The following is a 20719-nucleotide window of genomic DNA, read 5'->3' on the forward strand; positions in this document are numbered from 1 at the left end:
ACTTCCTTTTGCCGAGAATGAGGTATCCTTTAATTTAACATCATACCAATTCATAAAAAAGGTTCCAAATTACTGGTTGAAAATTACAGAGGAATTGCTATTCTCTCGGCCATACCGAAAATGTTCGAATCCATGGTTTATGAGCATTTGTATCGTAAGATTGAACCTAAAATATCAATTTTCCAACACGGATTCCTTAAAGGACGCTCAACAGTAACTAATTTGGCGGAATTTGTTTCGAGAACTGCGCAATGGATGGTGGATGGTGTCGGATTCTTCAATTTAATTTTTTTATTACCACGACTAACTCAACTGCACTTTATCTCGTCAGTCACAAAACTGATCAAAGTTGAGGCACTTCAGATCTTTCTCTCTCATTTTTCAGTGTTCTGGGGAGCTTTGATGCTGTTCTCTCTTTTTACGCTTTACTCTCAAACGATGTCATATATCATAGACATATAGTGCATCTCTTTCTATCTTGAGCTTGAAACTAGGCATATGTACGCTAAATCGATATTACCAAATTTGGTTTTTTTTAAATTATTATTAACTTGTTTATGATTAAGTTGTTGCACTTTTTAAACTAAAAATATAGCAGAGATAATGCCTTTTCAAATTATCAACATATATTACCTACATTCCTCTCCTCTCCTACTCTCAGAACACCGTACTGTATTTTAAATATGCAAGAAAACAAAATCGATAAACGAAGTCTGTAATGTATATGCGCGTCTCAAAATATCACCTGATTCTGTATCGAGCTTTCGATGAACAAAACAAAAGTCTTGCATGCAAATTCGTCATCCACAAACGCAAAATTTGTTTATTCGCTTATTATATTTCCTTTTTTACGATTTTCCGTTGTTTTAGCTATTATAAATTTTAAAAATATAAAAAAAAACTGCCGAAAATAATTAAATTTTAGCCTAACACATTCTATCTATTATCGTTTTGTCGTTGGAATATATTGTTAAATTATAATTTAAATTAATACCGGCAAATAAAATGCTGAGGTTTCTTTTTCCTTAGACCCATTTTATTCTTATAATATAAATATTGTTTTTACTTGATTGCTAGATACCAAAATAACTTCAGTTAGCGTTTCAAACAATCCAAAAACGGAAAATTGATGATTTAACAGTATATATTTATCATTATAACTGGCAACACAGACGCATTGCTTTTCTATCGTGATCTTAATCATGACTTCATGCAAGTCTTGGGAAAATGCTTGAGAACCCTACCGAAAGTGCTTTCAGATACGAACGCAAACGCTATTGCTTTGTGGTATTAATCCGAATAAACGATATTAAACGATTAGAAATTGTCAAAACGAGAGACAATCTACGCTTCATCATCATATAATTTTGAAACTATAGCCTTGGAAATGCAGATTCCTTTATATGCTCAATTTCGTTACTTATCTTCTGAACGAACCAATTGCCAGGTTTATCTAATTTGCTCTACAGTCGCACGTCAGCAATCCTTATTCTGCACAGTATTAATGCAGCTTTTTCATATGAAATTGTACATGATTTTCATGCACTACATATAAATAAAATCCGCCCAGAAGCACACATGAAAATTAAATGCATATGAATAGTTTGTTTTTTTTTTTGCACACATAAGATATTTTCGCGTACAATTAAAGGCACATTGCAAAAATTTATGCGTCACATAAAAGCTATATGAGTTTTCTCAGTGTAGGATGCTAGCTAGATGTTACTCACGTTACTCACTCTTTTTTTACCCTCTCGCTGTCAGTTTTGCTGGCAGTTACGCAAAAATTCGAATTCGAACATTAACGTTTAACGTATCTCGGTTATCGTATACTGTGCGTGTAGTCTGCGATGCACTATATGCACTTAGGATTGGGCAAGATTCCCGAAAGTATCGATAATTGAACATCAATATCAAATCCGCCGCTTTATCGATACTGTCGATATATTGTTCGATGCTGGCGGTTCTTGGTCATCCTGCAGAGTTTCGCCGGGAGTTGCTCGAGGGGATGCGCTGTGCTATCCCTTGCTATGTATTTGACAGAGGATAACATCACGCTTCCAAAACTGTCGACGCTTCCAAAAGTGTCAAATTTCAATGCAGTAACATAGCGGGAAAAAAAGAAAAAAGCAAAACATCGAGTTTCATTGTTCGATGTTGTACTCGCTGCTCTCGTTAATGGAGCATTCCCTTGGAGTTGCTCCTTTCCGGTTCTAGCTCTTCTCGATCTCTGTCTAACCCCTGCCACTTTCACCGCTATTATGGCGCGTAAAAAAGCTGAAAAGACTTTGTTAATGCCGTCAACACCCAATACTACTCTGTGCTCTCTGGTCAGTTCTGAATTCTCGCGTAACGTATGCACTTCTAGTTTTAGCTTATATTTTTCAGCTGCATATCCCGCTTTATCAAAACAGTAGCAGGATGAAATTATCGATTTAGCATAATATCGACGTCGGAAGTATCGATGAAATATATCGAAATATCGGCCTTCGAGTATCGATATCGCGGGTATCGATACGGTATCGCCCAATACTATATGCACTACTTCTACTTATTCCTCGCATTCGCAGATCGTGTATCATGTATATTTTGGTTTCGCAAATTTATCCGAAGTAGTCTCGGTCTCGGTAAGGTAATTCCGGCAATTCGCGATGATTTTTAGCTTCTTCAAAGGCCTTAGTGAAAGCTATGGAGAAGTTTCACAATCCAAGTATAGTTTCGTATCTTAGATCTGTATAGAAGTTACACATCTCATATCCACATCCACACTACAATGATACCTGTATCACAAATAAAAACTGTATCTGCAGCGATCTTGATACCGGTAAGCCAATTTCTCAAGCTAAAAAGCAAATTATTTTATAAATGCTCTCCATTCTTTTATACAGATATATTGGAGATGCTCCATGGATACCATGCATTCCCCAGTCATTCTCACAGGCCATTGAATTGTGACCAGCGATCTATGATCATGCAGCAACCTTTTGTGTCGGCGGTGCAGCCCTTAACGAAATTGCAATGCAGGTTATTGGAACATATTTGGTGGTCAGATTTACATGTCGTCTCTGATACGATGCAGGGCCCGCACAGATTGTGCCGCTAGTAAGATTAATACAAGATCAAAAGTAGGGAATATTTATATATTTTGAGTGTCGATTGTAGAAGACTCTTGAGATACCGTTATCTGATGAAAAAAACAAGGACAAACACGATGCAACATTCTTAATGCCATGAAGGAGGATGCAGAAATTCCCGCTTATGTAACTGCCCCTCCTACTTGGACACGATTCTTGTTCATGTAAACAAATTCATGTTTTTTTTATACCTTTGTATATTGTTATTTTAAATTTTTGAAACATTATATGGAAGTGTTATCAAGCACTTTGTACTTACTGGAAAATGTACAAACACATGTTTCTGACTCTTTCGAGAATCTTTCCGAACATTTAAAGCTGGCTGACTTATTGTTTTTTTCAGCTGTTTACTTGTTTTCTAAGGTCCTCATTGTAACCGATAGCCTTAGATATGTTTTCAATGTGTTTTCCTTTTGCCTTTCTTACTGACTTCAAGGAAAACAAAGCCCTGGGCTTAAACGTCTTTTCTACGATTTGACCACAGAACAGAATTCATAGCCGGCTGTAAGGCCCCGTACAGAGTGCACCCTTAGGGTACAGGACAGTTACGAAGATAGTGCAAGATTCTTAAGATCATTGACGCTTCTTGAATGGACACTTAATCGCCGCTTTAGCTCTATCGAGTTGTGAAACAATTAATCACTCGTGGGAGAATTGCGGATCTGTTCTTCCTTTCTTCGGATTCGCCACGCGCGTATTCTCAATCTGCATCTGTTTTTTCGAGTACCAAAGAGAAGGCATTGAATATTTATACTTCCTCCCCCTAGTAACTCAAAAGGAATTCTGAATCTAGCATGGCATTGAAGTATATTATGGTCTGCTACTTCTATGAAAATCCGTTTCATTGCATGACATCCAATATGCCCCTTGTGTGCTTCTTCAATGGTCTTCAGATAAATGCTTGAAGAAAGAACGACCTTGGTCTCCTTCCATAGACTAACGGTGCCATGATAGTTAACCAGATGCTTCCTGCAAATTCTAAGCTACGTTAATTCACGTACTCCGTCTCTTCGATTGCAGTAGAATATCTAGCTACGTTACTTCAGAATTTGAAGCCATCAGCACAATGCCTCTAAAAATAAATTTAGTATTACGCCCTTTGACAATCAGTATATATTTTTGCAGTTTCGTTATTTCGACTTGATTCGAGTTTGTGTACCAAAAATGAAGAAAATAAACATCTTTATTTCCATTACAGAACATACCAACCCCGATCTAGTATTGGATTTTTTTCCTCGATCCAACCGAGCCGAGTGTCCTGTACAGAACGCATCAATTCCGATCTATAGAATCGGATTTTTATTCTTTGGTTCAACCGAGTCCAACGCCTTCTACGGTACAACCCAATTCCGATCTAGAACCGGATTTTTCTGGTTTGACTCAACCGAGTCAAGCGTGCTCGGAGAACGCACCAATTCCGAACTAGAATTGGACTTTCTTTCCTTGACCCAACCGAGTCGAGCGTCCTCTACGGAACGCACCAATTCCGATCTAGAATTGGATTTTTCTGCTTTGACCCAACCGAGTCGAGCGTCCTCTACGCAACGCACCACCAATTCTGATCTAGAATTGGATTTTCTGCTTTGACCCACCCGAGTCGAGCGTCCTTTACGGAACGCACCAATTCTGATCTAGAATTGGATTTTCTGCTTTGACCCAACCGAGTCGAGCGTCCTCTACGCAACGCACCAATTCTGATCTAGAATTGGATTTTCTGCTTTGACCCAACCGAGTCGAGCGTCCTCTACGCAACGCACCACCAATTCTGATCTAGAATTGGATTTTCTGCTTTGACCCACCCGAGTCGAGCGTCCTTTACGGAACGCACCAATTCTGATCTAGAATTGGATTTTCTGCTTTGACCCAACCGAGTCGAGCGTCCTCTACGGAACGCACCAATTCCGATCTAGAATTGGATTTTTTTCTACTTAACCATGTCGATTTCATATTTAATCACATTAGCTTCCGAAGGAATAGCATTGATTTTTTTTTTGTTGATTCTATCTTGATCATTGTCAAGAGCTGCTATTTTTATTTTACCATCGATAAAAATTAATTGATAATTAAGCTAATCTTGAAAATCATTAAAACATTGTAGAATTCTCTCTCAGCAAAGTTTCAATTTATCCAAATCATTACGCGCCATTTTGTTATCTATCGGAAATAATCAAGCTTCGCAACTGAATCACCATTTCAAAATACTTTTTTTTAGAAAGAATGATTGTTTACAAATCATTCAAGTAAGTAATTTCCTATCGTGACCAAGAACGAAAAAAAAATGCTTACTTTTTGTTGGGAGCGGTGTAGGTATCCCCGACTAGGCCATTGTCGGATTCTTCAATTTAATTTTTTTATTACCACGACTAACTCAACTGCACTTTATCTCGTCAGTCACAAAACTGATCAAAGTTGAGGCACTTCAGATCTTTCTCTCTCATTTTTCAGTGTTCTGGGGAGCTTTGATGCTGTTCTCTCTTTTTACGCTTTACTCTCAAACGATGTCATATATCATAGACATATAGTGCATCTCTTTCTATCTTGAGCTTGAAACTAGGCATATGTACGCTAAATCGATATTACCAAATTTGGTTTTTTTTAAATTATTATTAACTTGTTTATGATTAAGTTGTTGCACTTTTTAAACTAAAAATATAGCAGAGATAATGCCTTTTCAAATTATCAACATATATTACCTACAGATGGGTGGCAAGTAGATACAATTTACACAGATATGTCTAAGGCTTTTGACGTAATAAATATTGATGCGATCGCAACATTGCTGCCAAAATATGGAATAGGCGGTATAAATCTGAGGTGGATAAGCGAATATTTAAAGAATCGATCGCAATATGTCAAGATTGACAAGAGCAAGTCAGCTCCATTCCCGGTCTGGTCTGGTGTCCCTCAGGGGAGTCATCTTGGGCCATTGCTTTTCGTCACAGTCATGAATGAGCTCCCGGAACTTCTCCCTGGAGTTCACATCTTAATTTATGCTGACGATGTGAAGGTTTTTCTCCCGGTGAAATCTGTTAAGGACTGTCGAATTCTTCAGGATAGTGTACAACATTTCATCGGATTTTGCAAAACGTTCGGCCTAAAAGTTAATACGAAGAAGTGTAATCTGGTGTCCTATACCCGAAAAACAAATAAACTGCTATTTGATTATTCCATGGACGGTGAAATAATACCAAGAAGAGACCATGTATGCGATCTGGGGGTAGAAATGGACAGCGAGCTTAACTTCATCCGGCATACTGAAAAGGTTGTTGCAAAAGCAAATTCTTTATTTGGCATGATCAAACGACTCAGTGGAGAATTAAAGGATCCGCATACTATCATCTCATTATACAATGCCTTGGTACGAAGTGGTGTTGAGTACGCAAGTGTAATATGGCAACCATTCTACGAAGTGCACAAAAAGCGAATTGAGCGAATCCAAAAGAAATTTATTCGCTATGCCCTGCGGAATTTAGGATGGACCGGAGAGATGCCTAACTATAAATCGTTATGCTTATTGGTTGGAACGGAAAGTTTGGAGAGCAGAAGGCGTACGACAGATGCTCTGTTCTTAAAGGACATACTCGCCGGCAGGTATAATTCGCCATATTTATTAAGCCAAGTGACCGCGAATGATGGACGTTCGTCGTTACGAAGTGTTAGACCATTTCGTTTGACAAATAGAGTTCAAAATTACGCCAGAAATGAGCCAATGTATAGAATGATGACCACATTTAACAATCATCGTGACATTATAAATGTTGACTTGACCAAGAAGCAAATTAGAGATAATCTGAGAATATTTTATGTAAATTATTTGTAATTAGTAGGTAATAACTATGTAACATTTTTTTTTAATATCGATAATGGGCAGAGCCTAACATCAGTCAAATAAATAAATAAATTATTATTTATTGTTGTTGTTGTTGTTGTTCTTTATAATTAATTATTAATTCTCATTTATCATAACTCGCTGCGTATATTTATCAGTCTTTCCATACAAATATGCAGAAATAAAGAGCCACTGCTAACGCCAACAGACCAATACCGAAAAGCGCCCAGCCAATGTATTTGCCGACGTCTCGTAGCGTATAGATAAGCTTAAGACAGTATTTTTTTAGACTATTAGTTTAATATAAATATTCACATTTTACTTACCTTCAAATCGTCGATTTTATCTTGTGGTAGAACTACCCTTTGCTCAACCCAGAATACAGGCAAAATGATATCAGGTAAGTCTTTAGTCAATCTGAAAAAGAAGAATACAAATTTAAACCTGGTTTTTGAAACAGCTATACTCAAGTTCTCACTGTAGTCCATAGTCCTTTACATGGACGTTATATTGCAGCCTTCCATTTACTGTCAAAGGGATCCCAGAGAATGGATGTAATGCATAGCGGAATTCATGCAGTTCACGAATAGGACTCAGTCCGGTGACACTGTTCAAATAGCTGGGATCTGCCAAATAGAAATGTGGAAAACTAACTAGCAGTGGGGCACCGAAGTTACAACCGGATACATCGAATAAGCCTGGCTTGAGCGCAGGACATTCTTCCACCGGTGCTGTGCATTGGCATTCGGTTTCTGGAAAATTGTGCCCATTATCAAAGATACGATTGTCGCCTATCCATAGACCGCCTACAACTCCTCCCAGTTCAAATTCTCCGTCATACTTCAGCCGCATAGCACTGCATATATCAGTGATGAACAGAATAAAATCTTCTGGATTATCGATTTGAGCTCTAGTCATGGGAGGGTTTACTTGTCCAGTTGAACCATGAACTATGCCGCATTCACCGCGGTAATATGGTACTCTGGTTTCTCCATTCCAAGATCTCATTAGCCCAGTGTTGGTCCACGCATCTGTACCGGTACCCATTCGGAACACACCGTCATAATCGACGCTGTTGTTTCGTTCGGCTAAATATGCGAACCCATCCCATGGTGGCACTTCTACGCCTTCTACTAGCTCAGGAAACGCACCAATAAGTGTTTGCAATGCGCCAAGCAGTAGATCCTCAGCGCCGTCGAATAAAATATCTTGTACCTTAACATCCTTATAGGTAAATCCATCTAATAGTTTATTTGCCTCAATTATACCATCTAGAAGACTTCTTAAAAATGGTTCATCCTGAACAAGTGCTCCAACAGTCTAAAAGTTACTTTTTCCGTTAGTTAACTCACTGTTTCTAGGTCACTTCAACTCACCATAAGCATAGTGTGGGGAGTAGTTACTACATCGGTATAAAAATCTCCATTAGATTGTTCTGGAATAAATGTCCAAGTTCGGTTTTGTTGAAAAGTAATAGTGTGATCTGGGTTTCTTTCTATAAAATGCCTTTCATGCACTTCTAGGAAAACATACGGTCCGCGTTGAACAAAATTTGGTTTAACAGCTTCGTTTGTAGCTTCTTCTGAATTTGTCCAATCCCAGAAATAAATGTCAAAGTACATAGGAACCTCACCATCAAGCCAATTCTCGTATACCTGAGTGCCTGGTTCCATGATGAATTCCTAAAAAAATCAATTGAATGCAATATCCAAGGAAACAAGTGGATAGTTGATATTCACTCTACGTGCAACCGTATTGACTATTGCTGGTAAACCAAATGCAAAGAAAGCGGCCATGGCAAATATAATGATCACAGCCACGAAGAACCAAATCTTCTTGCCAAGATTTGAGCAGTTGCGGCAGCAACTCATTTTTTCTAAATTTACTTCTCGGGTGTTTTACTGCTGCAAAATTTCCACCTACTTTTCGCACTGGTCAAATTTGAACTATTTTAGCACCTAATCCTAACGACCCCCTACCGAATTTGATGTTGCTTTTTACACTTAATCTTACAGAGATATGGGGATAATAATACCATCAACGTAGTAGATGATTACTTTGGTGGACTTTATCTACAATTCAACAGTTTGCTCCTAACGAGTTCAATAAAATCTCGCCGATAACCTAAGTGAAAAAATACAACCAAGCATTTGCTGCAAATATATAAGTCTGGTATGATTAATTAGTCAGGTTTGCATTGATAAACTACGCTAATTTATTATTTAATATTAGAATGGTGTGATTGACTCACACTGACGATTAGAAATTATATTGGGTTCAGACAAAATTGTAAGATTGTGAGTCTTAAATAGCAGTCGAAATGGAATAATAAAAACAATAGCAATGTACTGCAATAAATTCGCCCACGCAATTCTGATTTAATATTCCTGCCTCATTGTGTTTGAGATATAAATTCAGATAAAATCTACTCTTGTTCGGTACAGTATATAATAATGATTTGGTAATTCCAATAAGTTCATGCAAACATCAAGGGGATGAAAATGGGGGATAGGTGGAAAGAAAATGGGTTTGGAAATGGGAGAGGGGTCTTGAAAAAATTTGCTCGTGCACCTCAGGAAACCAACCTTGGACCCTTTTTAATGCAAATTTCCCATGGTTCGAATACGTTTGCCTACGCCACTGGTCGCAGCTTGCGCACCTTATCATTGCATGGCTGAAAAAGATTGCAATTGATCTTGTATTACGGTTATCGGCCTTGTTGATGGAATCATTCGTAACCAGTCAAACAAAGTGGATTGCATGCACAAAGAGAAAGAACAGATTAGGCAACTGAACGGCGAAATCATGGAAAATGGAGGAGTTTAAGCGATAATTCCTGTACCAATTAATGGACTTTGACGGTGCGCATATTGTTCGATTCCAAATACAGTCAGTCCACAATCATGGGTCACACACAATTATGGGTCGTTTTAGCTTTGAATGATAATATTGTTACTCATAAGTAGCACTAATAATTTGATCATTCATTAGGTAATTTTTAAACGGAACTTAGCAGCTAATGTTAAAATGACCCACAATTGTGTGTGACCCAATTGTGGTCTGACTGTACAATGCAGGGAAGAGGCTCCTGTCCTGTGCTTATTATTTCATAACAATCTATCTTTTTGAAAAATAATGTAATGGATAAGATGTTTTTTTACTTATGTTCAAGGTATTCTACTAAGACGCGTGACTTAGCATGGACTTGGTGGAGACGATTCTGACAATAAACACGCTAAGTTTCTGGTTGCAGTCTATCCAAAAAATTATATCTGTCGAATCCTACGTTCGCACACATGCAAAATAATCGTCCTTTCCATGTGAAAAACCACGTAAATTTCTCTACAGGGAGTTACGTGACTTTCAGTTGAACATTATTGGAAAATACAATAACATTTATCTGATTTCCACGTAAATGCACACATACTAATGCAAACTACGTGAAATTCACGTAAATAGTACGGGAAAGTTGGATGGAAAATAATCACATAGCTTTTCCCGTAATTTCGACGTGAAAATTATTTTGAGTGTAGGATGTTATGTTGTCTGTTGTGGGGGAATGTCCCCGGTTATGAAACAGGTTTTGTTTTTTGGCCATAGTTTTTGATCGGATCATCCAATTTTAAATCTTTTTGAAGCACTGGAAAGTTTAAACGTATACCTATCTTTTTGCCAAAGGAAGTATATGGGTTTTGTTTAAAACACAAAAGTTATAGCCAAATTTCCAAACATGGTTTTTTGTGGCTAAAAGAAAAGTATCCCCGGTTGTGAAACACCTCGGGAAATCTTTAGAAAAGAAAGGAAAATATAGAAATATCGAAGAAAAATCAAAAATTAAAATCATTTATTCATGTAAAATACTAAAAATACAAAATCATTAATCAATTTCTTCGTTTATTCATCTAAATCTGAATTCATGTAAAAAAGCGGCATATTGGCACATTTCAAATGCACTGGTCTGCTACATGTGTTACAAGGAATTGAGTTTTTGCTAAACCTAAATGAATCCTGGTGCCATAAAAACTCATTATACCCCAATTGAAGTAATGTACGATCATTGAAGTATAAAATAATTGATTTTCTAGATGTTTCACAACCGGGGAACTCGACTGTTTCATAACCGGGGCGGTGGCCATATTGCAAAAAAATTATATTATAATTTTTGAGTCAATTATTTCACCTAAAATTTGTCTGTGTGGTGAAATAGAGGTCCAGAACTTAGCTTATCCAGCTTTTTACGAACCATAATGGCGGACGTGTTCGTAATATTTGAACAGCATTTTTGACACTTCCCTAATACATCGCACATTTACTTTCACGGTAAAACTAAAGGAATGTGCGGAAAGAAAACGTGCGATGTATTAGGGAAATGTCAAAAATGCCGTTCAAATATTAAGAACACGTCCGCCATTATGGCTCGTAAAAAGCTGGATATGCCTTTACCTGGACTTTTTCATTCCATTTGGTACACAAAATAATCAATTGCAAAACATGCGAAAAAACATTTTTGGGTGTTTTTTCAAACACTTTTCCTACAAAGCATTGTAAATGTTGAAGTTTGACCGTTGTTTGTTTTTGTTTTACCGTGAACGCGCGGAAAGAAAACGTGCGATGTACTAGGGAACTGTCAAAAATGCTGTTTAAATATTACGAACACGTCCGCCATTATGGCTCGTAAAAAGCTGGATAGTGATGATGTCGCTGAAGGCGCTTAAAATTCTACACTAAACTCACAACAGCTAGCTTCTGGCGCTAGCATAACGCTTTTAATTCATATATACTAGCGCCAGAAGAGTCAAAGGTTGTCAGTGTGCAAATCAAAAGAATCAGTTTCCCAACTAAACTATAGTGGTGGTGACGCTAGCATATTAGGTGATTTTAATTTGAAATTTTATCCAAGAATTCCCGAAAAATTTGTTCTTGAATGGATGTCTGTTCTCTGTGATATTACTATGAGACTAGACGTTAGTAGTAACTTGACTGCACTAGAATAATAACCCAAGTAACCAAAAATTCGAATAATGGTGTCTAACAAGGGTTAAACAGCTTTATGTATATCAATCTACAACTAGCTAAGCAGCGTCACTTTTAAGTAATTAACCGAACTTTCAAGCTGTCTTGGGTCCACTGCATAGAACTCTAAGCAGCTTCGAAATAAACTGTCAAAAACTAAGAAAAAACAAATTTAGCAGCACTTCTATGTTCTATTTTTATATTTCTACCTAACTTCTATATTCGTTGCATTTGTCTGCTGTTGGGTTTGAACCCGGGTGTTCCGCGTTGCAAACCTATACCGATCCACTGCGTCACCTTTGCCGTATACAAGCGATGTGAATTTTGCCAATCAGTTGTTAAGTAAAAGTTCGTTTTAGAACTTGCAGCAGCTTTATGCAGCGCGAGTTAATTATAGAACATAAAGTTTGGAACCAGGCAATTAACTATAGTAGTAAGATACCGACAGCATATGCTACACAACACAACACAATAATGAAGAGCATTACATTCTAATTTATATTTGTAATTAGAAATGTGCGAGGATTAAATTTATTCAAGTGAAATAAAAATAATTAATCTCCAATAGTTTCAGATTCTGCTGGTTTGACCACCAGAAATATAAACAAAAAAGCAGCACGCAGAACTTGTTAGCAACTAAAGTTACTTCAGAACTTCATGTAGCATCCTAATAGCTTTGAAGTGTCTATGTAGTACTCGCAGCACTACTTAAAGCATTTAGTTCCACGTATACTTGATATACACTACTAATCAGCAAGAAAGTTCCACGGAACTGAATCTGAACTAATTATGAACTTTCGAGTTCGCGTGTCAAGTAATATTCGAACTTTTGGTTGCTTGGGAAAAACGTTAAAAATTACGGGTGTTTCACACCCGGGGCCGTTTCACAACAGGGGACAATCCCCTACAAGTTAAAAGATTGGTTTGGTTTGAAAAAGAGGTTTTGTACCCACGAGAGAAGATATGATACCATAGAATATAACTCCCACGGGCTTTTCCCTACTCCGCGAATAAACAATAATAATAAACGAAGTTACTGCAAACATTCCAGTTAAGGGGGGACTCTACTCTGGTAAGTCGAATTTCGAAAAAATCGAATTTTATTTTTCTGCATTTTTGAGACGCTTATACCTTCAGAAATGTCATGCGAAAAGGATTTTTTGATATCTGATCTCGTTGAAAACTTACGGCAAATATTGTAGAGTCACCTCAGGGGAGGTCCATTGCTGTACGCAACTTTGAACGCGTTTTCCCCGAAACCATGTTTCTTTAGCTGGCGGTACGTGTATCTCAGAATCTAGTGGACCGATTTGGCTGAATTTTTCAGCATGTAGAAATGATTAATCTAAATTGTCACGTAGCCGTTTTTTGATATCTCAATTTTTCAATTTTTTATGAGCTGTTAATTGACGATTTTTGACGAAACAAAACACACCTTTCTTTTGGAGAAATTGCCGCCATTTTGGTAATTTTCCGAATTTTCAAAAACCGCTACGTAACAATTTAGGTATTGACCTAAAGCTTCAAAATCAACCTTCAAATCCGTTCTACGATACTCCGTTGATTCCCGGCACGTACCGCCAGCAAGAAACTATTTTCTAGAGGGCATTCACGCGCCCACGTGCCTCCAGCATAATAAGCACTATTTTGGTATCTAAAAAATACAAAATATATCTTCAAATATACCTTAACCAATAACCAAAATACCCCAACACTTAACTATAATTCTAGAATTTGAAAAAAATTTACGAAAATCTATTATTTTTCGGGCTTTCAGAGTAGGGTCCCCCCTTAATACGGATGGTAATATTCGGCATCGTCCTAGGCGACAACACAAGGACGGCGAATGGATACTCGGTACTTGAAACTGCAGATCGCTTAATTTCGCAGGTGGCGACCGGGTGCTGCTCGAACAACTTGAACCCCGTAAGGTCGGGTCGCAGCTCTGCAGGAGATCTGTCACAAAGGAGAGAAGGTTTGGAAGATGTCCGGCGGAAAGGCTCTGTTTTACCACACTGAGGCAAGTTTCCGTATACTCTTTATGCGTGAAACTCCATAATTTTTTGCAATTTGATCTGACAAATAACATATATGTGTGAGGCACATAAATATGATTTCAATCGCCATGAATAACATTTATGGCCCCATTAAAAGTATGTACAAGAGCACATGATTTACGACTATAGGATATGAAACATAATTTATAAAGCAGTTCACACATAAATATAATTTCTAAGTCATATACGTTCGGAGAGGCCGCTACCGCGCCACTAGATGAAAAGCTCCGGAGAATACAAAATGATTGATTCGATGGAGACTGCATACAAGCGGTAGAGTGCCAAGGAAAATTATCTGAGCAACAAGTGTTCCTAGTGGCAGGGAGAACTTGGCCAAATACTATATAGCTAGGATCCAGTTGACCACGATCCTGAGGAGAAAAAAGCGCCAAAAGGAGGACAGAAATCATGAAGAATTAAAATCTGATTCAAACTAATAACACACGCGAGTTTTACAAGAAGTTGAACCAAACTAGTAAGGGCTCCACACCGAGAACAGACATGAGTAAGGAGGAGGGAGGGAATCTAATCACAAACGAGCAAGAGGTGGTCGAAAGGTGGAAACAGTTCTTCGATGAACACTGCTCGATAGACCAACTCGCCAGAGTATAACAGCTGCAGTAGCAACACTCCACCCACTTTGGCAACCACAAATCCCTCGTCTGCGGTTGACACCTCTTGAACCGGGAACCTGCTTGTCGTCAATGTAGCCGCCGTCCCGGACCTATCCAAGACCCAGTTGCCGTTTCCGGCAGGGACGCGATATGGGTTCGAGATGATGGCTATGTCCGTTGCTGATTCAGAAACTGCTTGGTGTAACAGCTGCTTAGCCGTGCCGCAGTGGTTCAGGTTGAGTTGTGTCACTATGAACTTGGCTTGGTTGCCGGCAGGGCACCTTGGACCTCCCGTTACGTGCTTCGCGCCCCGTTTATCGGTACAGATCAAGAACTTATAAGGCTCCGCGCAGTCCCTTGCTTTGTGGCCAGCACTGCCACATCTCCTGCACAATTGGCTCCTATCTGACCCCATTGCAGTTCCAGGCCTTATGCCCGTGCTCGAAGCACCGGAAGCAAGCCTTCGACTGCTTGAGCACGCTTAGTGATCTGTCATCATCAGTGACATACCGATCACCTCACTTTTAGCCTAGCAGCTTTCCGGGCTTCGTTTCCGTCCGCCAGCGGGGGTCGAATGGTGGCATCCTTCTTTAACTCAAGGATCATATCGCCTGTTCGTGAGAGACGGATGCTCCGAACGTCCACGCCCAGATCCCTGAGTAAGGCGTCTACTCTTATGGCCTTCAGAACCTCCGAGTATTTCAACCCGTTCGTTTTCAGGATAAGAACATCACCCTTCTTCGCTCGCTTCCCTGTCGGTTTAGGTTGAGCTTTTTTTTGGTTACCCGTCTTGGTGCTTCCCGCTGGTTGATCGATTGGTTCCGTCAACCCGCTAGCCTAAGGGCTTTTGCCGATCAGGCGTTTTTTGCTCAAACCATGGATGTCATCCCCTGGGGACTGTCTCAGACGCTTGGCAGATGTCTTACTGCTGTTGGTAGGGCTCCCGTCAACGGGCAGGCATCCGTCTGTGCTGACTTCGACGTCTTCATGGTTCACTTCTTCACTTCTCCTGCACGCGCCGCGAGGCTGTTGTGCGTTTTGGTCGCTACATACAAGGTTCTCCGAAGCATGAGCAAGCTCTGCTTCAGGTTTTTATAGAAATTGTCGCAACTGGACGTGGACTCGATGATTATATCGAGCTGCTGTGACGCTACAACCACTTTAGGTAGTGCGTCCCTATTCTTTTCTATCGCCCTGATTAACGCTGGGCCGTTCATCGCTGTCTGGTGTGGCAGGCATACCGCTGCCACCCACACTGGCGCTTCTAGTTGCGTCTTTCTCCATTCTTGGTGGACAACGCTGGCTGCCTCCTCCCGCGAACGGGGTTTCCACCGTATCTGCACTTGCAGTAAATTTGTTTATATGTTTATGTTGATTTTAAAGGGACCCCCTTCAGGCCGCTATCCAAACCCATTTGAAGTAGTCGCCTTAATGATCGCATGGCGATCTATGGAACAGGGGAACCATGCGAGGATTGGGGCAGCGCTTTATGGGCAACTGCACCTCAGAGCCAGCTCGGCGTAAATCAGGAAAATGTATCTGAACCTACTCCCGCCCGGTTGTCTCCGATCAATGTATATGGAACGTACTTGAAGGCCTGCCAGGTTTTACGGGACGGAGACACATGCACTGTTTGCCACCTCGCCGTTTCAAGTCGCTACCACGCGACTTTACTAGCAAAGTCGCTCGTCGCAAAGGCCAGCCCTAAGTCATTTTGTATATCGTGTCCGAATCATGTCCGAATAACATAGCCGCCAGTTTACCAAAGTTGAGACCTTACTGGCATCGGCCAAAATGGGACCCAATGGACCACACAGACACCTGGTAGACCAGAAGTCTAAGGTCTAGGTCCCTCTCCCCCTGCCTGTTTACAACCACGGGTCCAACTAGAGGGGAGTTTCTGGTTTGCCCCGAAACTTGGTTGTGTTACTAGCTGGTGCCAGCGAGGTAGGGATAAGAGTTGCTATAACTGAAGTGATCAGGTTGCACTGTTGTGAAGTTCACCGCCAGGGATCGTTTGATTACTTTAACTCAATTCTGATTCATTTGACAGTACCGTCTTAACGGGGCCAAATATGACAAAGTTATGTATGGAACATTTGTAGAACAGGTTATTATCTATGATTTTGCTGAATAAAGTTTTGCTGTAACTTTTGTAGTTAAGGCGCTACTATGCTAGTATCTTATTAGTGACTGAATGGACGTTCATTTAGTCACTGATGAGTTACTAGCGTTGTAGCAACAAATGATATAGCAAAACTATGTTCAGGAAAATTGTAGATTAAAACTAGTTCTACAAATGTCCCGTATAGAACATTGTCATATTTGGTTCGGCTGAGACGGTACTGTCAAATGAATTGAGTCAAAGTGATCGAACCATCCCTGTTAACCACATCCTTCCTCAGTTGCAGGACTGTTTCAGCGTACCGGTAAAACTGGTTGACGATTGCTACAAACAGGCTATTACCGTCATCGGGAATAATTCGAACGAGGGCAATGCCGCCATTATTTCGCATGTGCTCCATTATTCGTTAGTTCTACTCTAGAGCTCCTACTATATCTCTCACCACTGATTCTGAGTGGTACTATTGCCCTTGGAACAACATTCCGCATAAATCTATAATTCAGAAAATAGCGCTAACTGCGGATTCGCAAGGACCGTCGTTGATGTTCACCTTTAAATTTGACGAAATATAAAAGAAACTATCAAAAAATATAGGGTATCTACATTTTATTTTATTCACCATCGTACATTTAGTAGTTGAAGTTTAATTACGATAAGTGCAGCATCCAATAAATTCTATTGTTCACAAACAAATGTACAGAAAATTTCTACCTTTGCAGGCAGGAATCGTGCTATCTATAATAAGAATAAAATAATTTGAACAAATAACAGAAACGGCATTTACATACAATTGCGTATGGCGTAATAAACAATGTAGCAGCTTGTTATGACATATGTGTGGATAACTGTATTTTATTCACCGATTGCACTTGAAATAGCAATTTAAAATGTTTCATTAAGACAAGACACTCATAATACTCTCGTCATCATTGTTCTGCAGCATATCCACGATTAGATGAAAAGGAATGTCTTCAAATTGTTCTCATGCATTAGCAAACCTTAGGGAACACTCTAGAAGATGGGAATATAGTTATCGATCTTGGCCCGATGCTTCTGGGCTACACATTCGGCGATCCAGACAATGTTACGGCACTCCTGCTCCTTTAACTTCAGATAGGAGTAGAAAACGCCAAAGTGGAACTGCTGCATAAAAGCATAAACGTTCAATTTCACTTCATGCTCGTAGAACTTATCTTCCAACGTTTTGTCGCCTGGATTGTTACCGGAACCGTCGAACAATGCTGCATATTCCGCATAATACTCCGCAACAGCCTTAACTTGTTCGTAATCATCGGCACGAGCAAGGGCAGCTAAACCATCTGGATTCATGCGACCACAACGAGGATACAGCTTTGCTCGATCGTCCTTGGATAGTTCGGTTCCGAACGAATTAATTGTAATTATAATGGCGCGACGGTCCGCTTCGAACTGTTCAGATTAAACACAAGAAGAAAGCATTGATAGAAATATTAATAGTTCAAGGATGCTTATGAGACTCACCGCCAAAATCTCACACATGACATCAGCCGTAGTACCTCCGATTTTCTTGCAGAAATCATAAAATGCTTCTAGGTACGCCTTGTAGAGCGTGTTACGAATAATTTCAATATTCATTTCATCCAAATCCTGCTCCGAGATGCAATCAACAAAGAATGGAGCCAATGGTGTATCTACCAGCACGGCATTGTAGAGTTCAGCCGGCGTGGCAGCCACATGAATCGCTTCCATCTGCTCGAAGCTTCCAAGCGGATGACATTTCGGAATTAACTCCGAAATAGGTCGCTGGTGCAAAGTACCAGTAATCAGCAGGATGATGTTATCAATCATATAGCTGTAAGTAATGAAGTCCAGAAACGTTGACAGTGGTTCAACGGCGTGATTACGCATATGCTGGAACTCGATAACCAGTTTTTCACGCAGCTTGTCGTCGATAACGGAAACTGCCAGCGGAGATGGCTCGTTGGCAAGAAATTGGCCGTAATCTGTGCCCTGTAGGTGCAATTTCAAATCTGAAAATAAGCATATTATGAAGATCAGTGGCGACTCGTCCGCATGTTCAACCTGTTCATAGGACAGGCAACAAAATTCAACCCGACAAATTTTTTTTCATCACTAGTTCATGATTTCGTTTGAACCGACACATATGCAATACGAATAATTCGGTAAATTATTAGTTTAGTTTACGAAGCTGCTGAGCAAACCGCTCAACACGACGTTTGAACGTTGCTTTGATCTCAATGCACAAGCATATACCAACACATTATTCCTGGTGTTGATTCTGGGTACGAAGGAGATAAAAAGAGAATGTGAAACAGCTTTTACTCGAAAGCGCGGGCGCATTATTGTCTCATTACTCGTTCATCCTCAGCATTGAACAACTTACTACCACATATCCCTATGGCCTGCGCTTTGATTCCATTTTATCTAGTCACGCAGCTAATGAGCAAAACGTTCAATCGACGCTTGAACGTTGCTTTAGAGATTAGCACCAGGACAATGTATTGGTACGAAGGGGATGGCATGCATTATTCGCCAAATTTTCTCATTAACTCGTTCATCTTTAGCATTGAACAACTTACGCATATTGCTTGTGGTGCGTGTGGTGGTTGTTCTTGAATTTGGTTCAATAGGTAAATTGAACGGAAAGTCTTAGGTTCGTAGTTAAAATTCAGAGACGAGTTTGCTGGTAAAGTAAACCGCCGTATTCCGTTGTTATTTAAATAATAGGGGTATTCACGTAGCGCTTGTTATGTTGCGTATACGGAGTATTGCGTATTTATACTGCCGCTACTCTGCCGCTTCCATAGAAACCGGAACTGCTATACGAATTGCGGCAGCATATACACGAAATACACCGTTTACGCAACATAGCAAGCGCTACGTGAATACCCCTAATGTTTGTTTTATGAATAAAATATAGAATTTCGATAATAAAAAAGCTGCTTATTAATTTGTATTTTTCGCTGGTTGAACAGGTAAGCTAAACCACCACGAGTCGCCACTGATGAAGATAAAATATTTTTTAAGCAAAACATGTTGCTTTGAAAAACGTTGTGCAGCTGAAGAAGAAAATTTAATGTTGTTTTAAGGCAAACTCAGGTTTTTCTGAAAGTTGTTCAATATAATTAAAATTTGACCAAATATTTTTGCATTTGACGACCCCTCTACTTCTGTTGATGTTGCTTGCGAAGAAGGAGGGTCATATGATCAACTTTTTGATAAAATTCACTCATTGATTTTTCGCAATTTGCACCTGACTTATTTTTAAAGCGAAAAATCATTTATTCACACATTTAACTTTAAAATATCTATAGCTTTGGATATATTAAGTCTGTTTACCTTCTAGAGTCTCACACTGAACCAAATTCAGATAATCCGACTGCTTCAGAATTCCGCATTTGAAACCACGGCACAAGCCCTCCAGATAGCCACCATCGATATTAAACATGTAACCCGGCATATTGACGATTGATTTTTCACACTTTGCACTTATTTTCAACGAAAGCAGTAAGATTATTCCCGATAATCAAAGACTTTTCCGAAAACGATCACCACCGCTGACTGTGCTGAGAGATTTTCTTCTCTGACGAGTGACGACGATTGATGAAAAAAGAAGTGTCATATGACTCGATGGGAAATCATAGGCGCACGCATATCGATAAAAAGAGGAGCGGTTCGTCGATATTGCTAAAATATGGTTGTTTCGCAGAGATGCCAGATGTTTTACCGAAAACGTAAACTATTCGAAAACCGAGATCTTATTTCGAAATTGTTTTTTACTCAGTTTTGTGCGTTGTGCCATTTCTTAATTTGCCAAATTGGGACAAATCGGTACCAACTGCTTGTCCTAACCGCAAAATTCAATCAAATCGAGGGAGGGTTTATTTATTATCATTGAAGATAGCTAGTTTTGCACTGACAATACCTTGCTTCTGGCGGTTATATCG

The 20719-nt window shown here is 39.5% G+C and overlaps 2 protein-coding genes across 2 annotated transcripts; both read right to left on the reverse strand.

Moving 5' to 3' along the window:
* Positions 1–7117: 7117 nt before the first annotated feature.
* Positions 7118–8834, reverse strand: LOC128746082 (protein croquemort-like). Its single transcript, XM_053843131.1, has 5 exons — positions 8703–8834; positions 8340–8645; positions 7442–8283; positions 7290–7380; positions 7118–7231 (listed from the first exon to the last, which is right to left on the reverse strand). The coding sequence occupies exons 1-5, from the start codon at positions 8832–8834 to the stop codon at positions 7118–7120; spliced, it is 1485 nt and encodes a 494-aa protein (XP_053699106.1).
* Positions 8835–17368: 8534 nt separating this feature from the next.
* LOC128740892 (V-type proton ATPase subunit d) lies at positions 17369–20373 on the reverse strand. The gene is made up of 3 exons (XM_053836503.1): positions 20112–20373; positions 18273–18781; positions 17369–18200 (listed from the first exon to the last, which is right to left on the reverse strand). Exons 1-3 carry the CDS (start codon positions 20230–20232, stop codon positions 17784–17786), a joined length of 1047 nt encoding a protein of 348 aa, XP_053692478.1. The 5' UTR covers positions 20233–20373; the 3' UTR covers positions 17369–17783.
* Positions 20374–20719: the final 346 nt, after the last annotated feature.

Source organism: Sabethes cyaneus, chromosome 1 (assembly GCF_943734655.1).
Source record: "Sabethes cyaneus chromosome 1, idSabCyanKW18_F2, whole genome shotgun sequence".
NCBI lineage: Eukaryota > Metazoa > Arthropoda > Insecta > Diptera > Culicidae > Sabethes > Sabethes cyaneus.